The sequence below is a fragment of the Sesamum indicum genome, linkage group LG6 (assembly GCF_000512975.1).
Source record: "Sesamum indicum cultivar Zhongzhi No. 13 linkage group LG6, S_indicum_v1.0, whole genome shotgun sequence".
Lineage (NCBI taxonomy): Eukaryota > Viridiplantae > Streptophyta > Magnoliopsida > Lamiales > Pedaliaceae > Sesamum > Sesamum indicum.
The window spans coordinates 10,245,014-10,257,088 of record NC_026150.1 but is presented as its reverse complement, the minus strand read 5'-3'; the positions used below and the strand labels follow the sequence as shown (position 1 = coordinate 10,257,088).

Sequence of the window (12,075 nt, the reverse complement as noted above, 5' to 3'; positions counted from 1 at the left end):
GTTACCCCAATAAATTAAAAGACAAAATTGTGTTTTTCTCACTCATGATTTAGTACATATCAAGAAGTTTTAGAATAAAATTTAACAAAACATTTTTCTCACAGTTGAAATTTTTGTGGAAAAAAAAATCATTAATTAGCAAGAGTAATAAGAGAATATTCGTTATATATGAAATATTACATCAAGTAAATTATATTTTTCAGAAAGAAGTTAAAATCTCATTAAAATTAATCATGTAAGTATAGAGGTATAACAAAATTAGTCTTGTAACTATTGGACTGATAATTTTAGTCCTATATGTTTTAATTTAATGGCAATTTTGGTCCTTTCAACTAAAATTACCCAAAAATTAATCGGACAAATTAGGGCTTAGAGTTCTGACTGCCGACTGGTCTCAACCCTTAAACACGTGGCGTCTTGCGTGGCTGTTGATATGGCAAGGGGTTGGTAATTTTGGCCAAAAGGACCAAAATTGTCACTAAATTAAAATATGTAGGACAAGTCAACCGATGAGGAGGACTTCATGTCGATTGTGCCTTTGATGGAAACAATTATGGAAAAGAACTAAATTAAACATCACATATTCAAAAGACAAATGTAAGATTCCACGGATGCAACAGAATTTTAAAGAATTCCATCCAAAAAATTTAAGAAATATCTTTCTTTCATCCTTTTGACGCTTCTCATTTTCATAGTTCTATGACTGCTAAAGCATTTATATCCTCAATTTGCAATTTTCTTAGTAAGAACGACACCCTGAAAGGTAATTTTGTGACAAGTGCTACCTGCGGCACCAAGAGAAAAATTATCACATTAGAAAGTGGCAAGTAATCTATGTATTTAACTAAATCCCAAAGGCATATGAGCAAATAGAAGTATTCAATGAAGCATGCAGCTTGCAGAGTGGATATTATACAGAATTGTCCCGACAATGAGAAACTTCAAGGCAAGGAAGGGGTATAACCTCAGTTGTAAACTGTGAAGAGGCAAGAGGTTCCAAGTACTCCATTAATATTTTCCTGTAGAACTCATTGTATTCCTCTATAGTGATTTCCTTGCGGTTACGCAGCTGCATCAAATAGAGGAATCATTAGATTGAAAACAAGCAGCTTCTACACATAAAGTAAAAAAGAAAATAGCATATCATGGCTCAACCATGTTGGGTGGGTCCCATTTGTAAGCTCCCAATCCCAATATCCTCAACTATTATCTTAGTCTTCTTCTTTTTCTATTGTATCATAAGCATTTCTAAAGTTTCACCAAGTGAACAGAAAGGGAAATACTTTACAGCTAATACATGATCGTAAACTAAATAAGCTTATAGATCGTACCTCAATTTTCCCATCGTGTGCACCTTGCTAGCTTTAGCAGGATCCTCATCAACCTCAACGTGCAAAACTGCCACTTTTTAGGATGCTCACGCCAAGAAGAGTGAACAACTGCCTCTAAGAGCATAAGCACAGGAGTTCTTGGGGGATAACTGGTATCAATATTTTAGAATCAGTAATGGGAATCTGTATCCTGTCTCTACAATCACGTTATATTTTCACCAGTTAACCAATATGTAATGCTAAATGCATTATCACCCATGTGCAGAACCTTCCTTTTTTATTATAGAGGAGCAATAGAATAAGTACAGTACGTGCAAGGTCAAACCAACACCAGAAGAGATTGGGAATCTTTACCTCCTTAGTGTATCCCTTGTCTTGTCATCTGTATATTGGGAAGGAAACGAACAAGTCAATAGTTCTTAACAAGATTCGGAATTCTTTCCAGATGTGCGTATCCTCAATCATCATGCTAATGAATAAGCAGAAGGAAAATTAGTACAAGATTAAATATCCAGAAAAGAAGAAGCAGAAACACATAACATAAGAAGTTTCAAAACCAACCTTAAGATAGAGAGTCATACGAGTTCCCCATGGAATGAGCTTGGCAAGATCACTCTATTCCCTCTTCTCTGATGTTATAGGAACTACAGTTGGCTTCTCCTTCCCATACATATTGTTCATCAGATTTAGGGCTCTATGTTGAAACCTCAACCTATGATACAAAAAATGAATAGGCCTAACATGTCAACAGAAAAAAAACAAACAATTTCTTTGAGAGAGGGAGTGGGGTGGCAGTGTAAGCTTCAACTTTACAGGGGGAATTAGGTTAGGAGAAACGTGTACATACCCGCTCCCAAAATACGAACCTGATTTATAGTTATAACTATGAATAGAACGAAGGAATGAACTGTGGATATCCAAAGGGATCACGCACCTTCAATGCTTGTCAAACCTTCGCAGTTTAACTTTCTGCAACAGTACAAAGACAATCAACAAGCTCCAGCCAAGCCATGCCAACCCGAGTACCTCTGTAGGAAAAATGGTTCATTATTAGGAAGTTAGTTAGTAAAGAAGTAACGAGGCCGTAAGCTCATAACAACCTATGTAATTGTAATAATACCATTGTCTTTGTCCGCTTTGATGCGGATGTCAAGGTCAATGGCATCTGTCAAAATTTGGGGATGAGTAACGATAAGGAACAACATCTTGTCCAAGGCATCACTTGCATAGCTGTTGATAGAGGTAAAGGTTTTCGTAAGTTAGTAAACACGTTAAAAAGGCAGAGGCATGGCAGGGAAAACAATAATAGTGCTCAACACGCAGACGGGATGTGTTCTTAGAATGTCAAGATCCATTAGTACGAGGCATGTAAGAGCAATTAACATGTACAACAAAACTTATATACAAACTCATAAAATTCATTACCTTCCGCAAACAATTAAGTGTCATCAATGATAACAAAAGAATATTTTATAAAAGTAAAAGTAGGTAACTAATATCAAATAATGAATCGATATAACAATACAAATACAACAACAAAGTAGTAGAGCAAACAAAATTAGAGTGATAATTCATGGTTCATCACGCTTTTTTTTTTTCCTCAAGGATTAAAATTCTCATTTCATGAAAATGAAATAAACCTAATTCGGTATTCTTTTTCTTATCTCCCCCAACCACAATCAGCATTTGATATCCACGCATGTTTTCCAGATGTTGCTCCCAAACCTCATTCTCGTGAAGTACCAACATATACTACACATTTCTTGTAATGTACAACATATTACAAAACTGAAAGATTGAAATATGAATATCATGTAGATTGAAAGATATAGCTGTTCTGAGTTCTGAGCTCGATGGTCCTTATGAGATGTAGCTATTGAGTTCTTGTTTTATCTTATTTTTCTTTCCTATAATAGAGCTTCAAGCAGCCTTATAGATAGCTAAAGAGTTATGAGCTTCTCCTAGGACTCTTATGGGGCCCGGACCTCGATCTGAACCACATTGGGGCGAGGGTCAAAATCTGCTTCGATTCACCTCCGGGATGGGATTGAATTTGTTAAAATCGAGTGAGCTTCCAAAGGAACGAACGACAGAATCTAGTTTCAATGGCAGTGACTGACTGCCTAGTTGGCAGGCAGGAACGGGTAAGCATGGGGGGCTGCTGCTTTCCTTGCCTCATAAGCTCCCCCAAGGCACACATCCTTGTTGGTATACATGCTATTCACCACGAATGTCCATGAGGCGGCTATCCTGTCACAAAGAGCATAATATGAACATTTGATGAACTATAAACGTGTAGTGAGCTTTACAATTACCTCAATAATCTAAAGTACACGCACACCTAATGTCAATCCACAACCTCATCCTACTAAGATAAAAATGAAAGTTAACATCCACTCACAACTTATCCCCTTAAGTTAAGCATGACATCCACAACTCTGTTCCTCAAGTACATATGAAAATAAATGTTCAACTACAACCCCATACTCTTAAACAGGCGTGTTCATCGGGAAATTAGATCACTACAAGTATTGTGTCGTCTAAACACATGGAAGGACTTCCTAAAGTTCGAAAAATTCGAAATTATTGTCGTTCCCAACGGTTTATTTCATAGTGTTGTATCATACAGGATCCCATCGAGAATACTTTAGAAATACCTTTCTATCATCCCCTTGACTCTTATGATTATCATAGTTATGCAACTGCCAAAGCATTTATATCCACGGTTTCAATTTCCTTAGTAAGAATGATAACCAGAAAGGAAATTTTGTGAAGACTGGTACCTGCCAAAGTAAGAGAGAATTATCAAATTAGAATGTTGCAACTAATCTATGTATTTATATTGAGTGAAACACATCTTGAAACTTTTGGCGCTTTAAAAAGGGAGAAACATTACCCCTCATTTTGGAGAAAATGACACCTCTTCCATAAAAAAAATTAAAACAACACCCGCTCAACGCTTATCACCTTTGTGTCACCCCACAACCTATCAACTTACAAGTCATTCAATAATAACTACAAATTTGTATAAAAGGGAAACAAACTTGCTTTAATAAAACCGTGCAAAACAACTAAATATTGAACGTTCTCAAAATTCGACGGAAACTTGACCCAAACGTTGGTCTAGACCCAAGAATTTGTGTGGTAAATTTGCTAAATATAATACTAACAACAATTTTGTATAAAAGGGAAACAAACTTGCTTTAATAAAACAGTGCAAAACAACTAAATTTTGAATGTTCTTAGAATTTGACGAAACTTGACCCAATCATTGGTCTAGACCCATGAATTTGTGTGATAAATTTTTTAAGCGTAATAATAACTACAAGTTTGTATAAAATGGAAACAAACTTGTTTTAATAAAACTATGCAAAACAGCAAAATTTTGAACGTTCTCAGAATTCGACGAAACTTTACCCAAATGTTGGTCTAGACCCCAGGATTTTTGTGGTAAATTTGCTTTGCGTAATAATAACTACAAGTTTGTATACAAGGGAAACAAACTTGCTTTAATAAAACCGTGCAAAACCAGTGTGGGTGCGGCAAAAAGTGACAGAAATAAAAATAAAGAGAACAGGTCGGATAGTGAATGAAAATGGATGGGCTTAGGGCAATCAACTCGCCGGAGGATGGATAATTGTTGGTGGTGGTCTCGAACAGTGAGTAGGTTGGACGAAGGTGAATCGAGAATAGAGAGAAAATAAATTTATGTTTTAGGGCAAGACTATAATCTGCAATTGGGGACGCGTTTGAACTCTGATTGATACATATGTTGTAGGGTTTGAATCAACATCGGACAGCGAGTTCAGTGGTAGTGTGCTTGGGCGGAGATGCGCCAGCGAAAAATTCCGACAACTGGCTGTGTGGTGGTGGTGGTTAATCATTTTTTGTTATGTCAGTATCCACGTAGAATGCTGACTGTGTAAGTAATGTTCATTTGTCGCTGAAACCCTAATCCCCAATTTGATTTGTCAATTTTTGATTACTTTTGGCCGAAAGGATCAAAATTGCTATAAATTTAAAATGTAAAGGATTAAAATTGCCAATTTCATAATTATGGAACAATTTTGCCAACCCCTCATACATACAGGACTGATTTTGTAATTTTGCCTGGAAAAAGAATGCAATTTTAGTCCTGTAACTTGGGGGTGGCATATTTGGTCTTGCACGAACTGATTTTTGCAATTTAGTCCTATAACTTTAAAATTTTGGTAACTTTAATCATTTTTCACTGAAATTCTCAATTTAATTGGTCATGTATAAGTCACATGCAATTTTCGGACCAATTTGGTCAGAAAAGGACAAAATGTGCCAAAATATTAAAATTACAAGACTAAATTGCAAAAAAAATCAATTCATGTTACAGGATTAATATTATATACTTTTTTCAACACGTTAAATACAGTGTGTTGTACTCTTGAAGTATATGCATAGTCACATATACCTTTAATTTCTAAAGTTGTAAATTCGGGCATATGTGCAGTTTTTTTCAGTACAACCTGATAAGATAATATTACTGATATAAGATAATCTTCTCTTGTCTTATAGTATATATAGTAGTTCTTATTTTCCTTCGAATATATTACTTTATTTGGAATTTTCAATGTACTTAACAGTTTTTAAATTCAAATATATCGAACAATGTAATGAATTCTATTTTATAAAAAAACAAAATATATATATGAAATGGTGTGAAATTTGCAGGATCCTTCTGGACAATATCATGAATACAAGCATGATTTTGCACCCAATATCCCCCACACCAGCAACCAGCTAACTCATGTACCAAATTGCTCAACTAATGATGGTACTCCGTAGTCTCATCTTGAACTGATTGGAACTTTCCATTTCATTGAATTTGGACCGTAAAATAAGGAAGAAATAATGTCCAATATTGAAATTGAAGCACAAAAAAGTAGTTAATAGCATCCCCAGAATCTACAAACTTTTTCCTAATGTTGTTTGAACTATTTTCAATGGGAAATCTTCTATCACATTTTGATGTCATGACATAAATGTATGATTGGCACATTCTTGTATAAAACTAAAAAAATAAAAAAATATACTTAAATTGAACGGTAATTCAAAAGTGGAGGTTGCATATATATATATATATATATATAATACATATAGATATAACGCTAATGTGCAATACCAAAATGTGATAGAAGATCGATTTTCGATTTTTTCCACCAGCTAGTTGCTTTGTTGACAATTTCTTCAAATTTCTCACTTTTGTTTTTTTTTTTTCTTTCTTCCTTCACTTTTTCCTTTTCCACTCTTCATTTTCTTATTCATTAGAAGTGCTAGGAGTTGGGAAAATGGTTGCCCCTAAGTTTGATATTATTTACTTTTGACTAAGTTGCCAACATCGATTGCCTTAAATTATTAAAAACATTAAAAAACAGAAGAAAACATTGATTGCCTTAAATTATCAAAAAAAATAAAAAACAGAAAAAAAAAACATTGATTGCTTTACTTATTCACCTTGTAAAGTGCATTTTCTTTAATAATAATATTGAAATACGAGGTTATAAAATAATAATGGTGGAGATGAAACCCCACTTATGTTATGCTTACCGGACCACTTCTAATGGTGGGCAAGAATTAGGCTGCTATCTTTAATGGAGTTGTATATATATATATTTATTGTCACGTTCTTTCTTCCATGCTTTGGCGCAGAATCTATCCCACCCCGTTTCCCATGAACTAGGAACTAAGAAGATAAGTGATACATAAATTTTGATTAAAAAAAGTTTAATGCATTTATTGGATATTTCATTTCAGTGAGTTGCTTATAATCGAGACAATTTTCACATTCATCAGGCTTGCGGGCCTGGGGCATAACAAATGGCATCAGAGCCAATCGTCAAATGGAATCGAAAATTAAGTGCCATGCGGGACAAAGTTCTATAAGTATAAAAGTCGTCTTTTAAACCAGCTGGACAAAGTGCATGCTACATGCACATGAGCCACATCTTGTAGGAGCCACTTCTAGATTCTCTATGACTAACCGATCATGGCTATGTCATGCTATAGCGAGGATGTTGCATTCTGAAAAATGGGTGATTGTGATGTCCCGTTTCACATGTATTAAGAACTAATTCGATAAATAATATATAAATTTTAAAAATACTTAAATATATCAATTGAATATTTCTTTTAAACGAGTTGTTCGTAATCAAATTTCAGGATGTACTTGGAGCAATTTGAAGGAATTCTGGCTGGCCAGGCATGAAAATATTAAATGCTAGATACACTCGGATGGACAATTTTCATATCCTACATTTCAATTGGGCTTGCAAGGCTGGGAAAGTTAGGGGGTGTGGAAGTAATTTCCGAGGCAATGACTGGTGAATTCATTTCTAACGAGATAATTATTCACTAATCAAGTTTTAGTTTAATGATTAAAATCGAATTATTGACTACACATAATTCACTTTGTGGGTAGTTATTCTTGTGAATTTCTTCGAAATAAATTGTCCAACTATTTGAAAAATTATTTAACTATTTAAATTTTTCGTTTTAAATTAAAAATTTTGGAGTAACTAATAACATGGATATGTAATCAGTAGTATAACAAAAGAGTTTCATAATTTTATCATAAGTATTTTATTTTATAAATTTCAATGAAAAAAATTGCTAACTTTATTGAAGCATTTATAAAATTACAAGCTGGTTAGATATGAGGGTATGGGTGGGTAAAATAAGGGGTAAAATCCAAATGACCCAGATAATATCTAAAATGTTTAAATAGGCTATTGTGATAAAAAAATATTATATATATTTTTTTAAAATTTAAAAAGGTACATACTGGCCCCTAATATATTTGAACATGAGTTTGATGTTGCAATGACAAAGTACCATTTTTAAATCAATGGCCTATATTTAATCTGATCTAAATTTGTGGCTCAAAATTTAATTATGTTTATCAAAAATTAAAAATATATAATTTTAATATATAAAATTATATTTTATTTTAATATATAGATGTATATATCTTAAATCTAGTTTTCTTCTCTTTCCATATCTCCACTGTTCGACAACCTTTCGAAGCAAGCTCACCATCGTTGGAAAGCCCATCTAACAGCGAGCATTTTGATACCTCACCCACTGCAAATCTTCAATTTGTTGGTGAGTTATCTCAATTTTTTCGCTCAAAAAATCCTAACCGCGCCTCCCCATATTCTATCTTTTTTTTCTCCACTGTTTGACCAGCTCTCGACTCGTGATTACCCCCATTAGAAAGCTCGTCCAACAGCGAGCAATTTCTATTATTTTTTTCTCCATCGTCAAACCATTTCTTGAAGCGTGTGTTCCACCGTTCGAAAGCCCGTCCGACTATGAGCATTTTGACATTCCACCCACGACCAATCTCTAGTCTGTCAGCGAGTTATCTCCATTTTTTAAGTTTCTTAATATATATATACATATAATTAAATTATATTTTATATTATATTTTTAAGATATGTATAATTTAAAAATAGGGATAGTTTGGTTAACTCATGTTAATCTTCTACCAAACAAATGAGATACACAAAACACATATACATACTTCCAACATATGTCTATGTATATATGTAATTTAGTTAAATATGAAAATCTTTTGCAGACAATTGTTCAATATTTCTTTTGAGTTCATTTGGAAAAAAAATTACAAATGAACTACCTGGAAAAAAAAAAAAAGGGAAGAGATTAGCTCACAGCTAGTATTAGCTGGGGAAGAATAAATGAGAGACATTACATAGACAAAAATCTCAACCATGCAGAAAATATCATTCTGGAAATTGGTAATATCCTAAGCTAAAATAAGATCGAACAACTCACGTCTTCAAATTCTTTATATGTCGAAAGATGATCCCAACTGACCGGCACTTAAACTGTGAATGTTTATGGCCTTCTGTCGCTCTGTTTTCTGCATTCAGCAGCAAGATTAACCAAACTTATGAAGCTGATGGAAGCACAATGAAACAATTATCTTTCTCCAGAAGACGAAACTATTTGGTAAGATACTAAAACAATCATCGACATATGAGGACAAGGCGCATATAATTGTCGCTTTCAAAAGATTAGAAGTTGATGACATCAATGAATACAACAATTTGCTTCAACCATCTTCGTGAAGATCTACCTCTGAATTCAAAAGGTTCCAGAATTGAACCGATAAATGGAAAAACGGAAATACAAAATGGACGAAATAATTCCGCCTGGAATAAAATTATATTCTTCAAAAGCTTTAGTATGAAAGTTAATGTTGTTCTAAAAGAAAAAGAAATAAATGTATAGTCATACACATTCCTCGCATTAATTATAGTTATATACTCTTGCTCTTCACATGATCTGTCTGCTAAAACAGAAAATTTATGTATCTTTAATGTTTTCCTCAATCGAACTCAACGAACAAACACATTTGGCTTGCTAGTTTGGGAATAATGCTTGAGCTAATTCTAAACTCTTTGTTACTAGTTGATTTATAGCCAAACAAATGCAACGTCACGACAAAAAAGATAAAATGGAACAAATAATATACCTTTTTAAAAAATCAGGAGTCCTCAAGGGAGTTAATGAGTTCTTGACTGATCTCACCAAAAATATCTGGGCAGCTGTCCCACTTTGCTTGCTGTCGGGCTTCCCAGTATCCACCTACATAATGGAAGGCTCCTTCGCCATCTCTTTGGAACCATTTTGGCTTCCAACCATGTTCTTGCAATTTCCTCGACTATAAGGAAGAAGAGGCAGCATACACATTATGTTATCATCTTCTTACAATTTCATGTATAGTAGCAACATCAGAGTCCTAAGGATTATTTGAGAACATATATTTAATGTATTGAAGTAACAACCATGTGGTCTATGGGCATGGGTGATTTCATCAAGATATAAATGCCTTACTTAACAAAATAACCGACTTTGGAATGGTTTACAGCCCAAGAATGAAGCTCGTAGGCAAAAAAGAACATTTAAAAAAAACAAGTAAAATAAATAAATCAAGAGCACTGAGAATATTATGTGGGAAATTAGATGTTTATGCTGAAAAAGTTATTGCATGTTAATCCAGGCAAATAAGAAATATCAACAGAAATAACAAGAAAGACAACATAATTCATAAAGCACCATATAATGAAGTCTATCTCTAGTCTACAAGCTAAACATCACGAGCCCTCTAAGAAACCTTGCTGGTTATACTACGGTCACAGTGTTAACTGAACCCATTCTATACTTTCATCAAAAGAGAATTCTAAATCAACCAAAGAGAAGTTCATCTAACAAACTGATATCACACAAGATTATGTCCAACTCCAACCCCATTCTCTTCTCCCAAATAGGTCTCTTCTGCTACCTGAATATCATGAGCTTTATAGATAGTTTTTGGCAAAACGTATAATTTAGCTTACATGTATTGCTAAAAGAATAGGCAAGCATATTTTCATGTGGTGTCCTAAGACAGCAAAAGAGCATTGGAGTTGCTGCATGTGTATTCACATAGCAAAAAGAAGGTTCACATACCATTCTCTGGCGCATTTCCAACCGGAGCTTCTCTACATTTGCTTTGTCATATTCCCCATTCTCCAAATACCGCTGGTCTGGTCTCAGTCTTGAATCTGTAGGTGGGAGCTTCTCCTTCAACCATGATCAAACACTTGGAATCAGTATAACATACAATTAGATGTACATATCAGAAAAATAGCAGAAAGGGAAGAGGATTAGCCAATATGTCGCCCATACCTTCAGTCCTGGTGTCAACTCATTGAGTGTAATTGCAAAAGAAGTTAGGTTGTAGCGGGTGGGGTTTGGAGACGGCTTATTCCTTTTCCATAACAAAGATGCCTCCGACCTGCCTTTTACATTGCCAGTTCCGTCTCCGTTTATAAAACACATGCTATCATCCCACTTTCCAAACAACTGAGCAACTTTCTTGCCAGTGGCATCTTCAACAAATCCATGAACCTGTCCAGTTAGTATGGTTCTCTTAAAATTCATTCATATCAGTTGATTGACTTCATAACAGTAAGGAGGAATTATAGTACAAATATATTGCATTTACCTGGTGAGGATTGCGGTCTAGAATTGACTGTTCCTTGAACTTGAGCTTGCACGAGTACTCACGATTACCCCGTATATGCATTGTCCCATGGTGGTCGCAATATATATTACCAAGGATTAGATTGTAGATGCTCGTTGTGACCTGCAGAAAATACCACTAATATCAATGTAGTGTTTCCAGGAATAAACAAACTACCGGAATATAGTCAACAGTTTAAGTGCTCGTGTATGAACATGTGACTGCACCTTGCTCCACTGGAAAATCTCCCCATCATCAAACTCCAGATTAAGAGTTCCAACAGGATCAAGTTGGATTGATCTCCCCCAAAATTTTGATTTAAGGTTAGTGTCACCCCAGAATTTCCAGCCTTTACCTTCACAGTGACAAGCAATGACTGTGGGGTGGTGACTGACCTATTTCAAGAATAAGATAGTTAAAACCAATGTTTTCTAGAAAAAAAAAGTAATTGACAAGATACCATTAATTTCGAAGATTGGGCAGAAAATAAGCTAAGAAAATAGTTTTGCTGGTAAATATCAAGTTGTTACAAAATCATTTCAAAAGGTGAGGGATATTTGTTGGCTGCAATTTGTTGATTGCTCAAAGAAAGGGAAGGTCAGCTAACTATAGATAACCAGAGTGCACAAGACGAGGTTAGAGTAGTTCAAATGTGAAAATTTGGTTTTACCATTTTGAATT

General features: G+C 34.5%; 1 protein-coding gene across 1 annotated transcript in view; it reads right to left on the bottom strand.

Annotated features, from left to right (window-relative positions):
- The window catches only part of LOC105164295 (oxysterol-binding protein-related protein 2A), a 9,213-nt gene continuing 6,999 nt past the window's right edge, over nucleotides 9,862-12,075 (bottom strand). The window contains exons 6-10 of the mRNA XM_011082915.2: nucleotides 11,622-11,789; nucleotides 11,377-11,517; nucleotides 11,058-11,279; nucleotides 10,839-10,952; nucleotides 9,862-10,050 (exon numbers count right to left, since the gene is read on the bottom strand). Coding sequence (XP_011081217.1) covers nucleotides 9,874-10,050; nucleotides 10,839-10,952; nucleotides 11,058-11,279; nucleotides 11,377-11,517; nucleotides 11,622-11,789 — 822 coding nt within the window. The 3' untranslated portion in view covers nucleotides 9,862-9,873. The remainder of the gene's footprint in view (nucleotides 10,051-10,838; nucleotides 10,953-11,057; nucleotides 11,280-11,376; nucleotides 11,518-11,621; nucleotides 11,790-12,075) is intronic.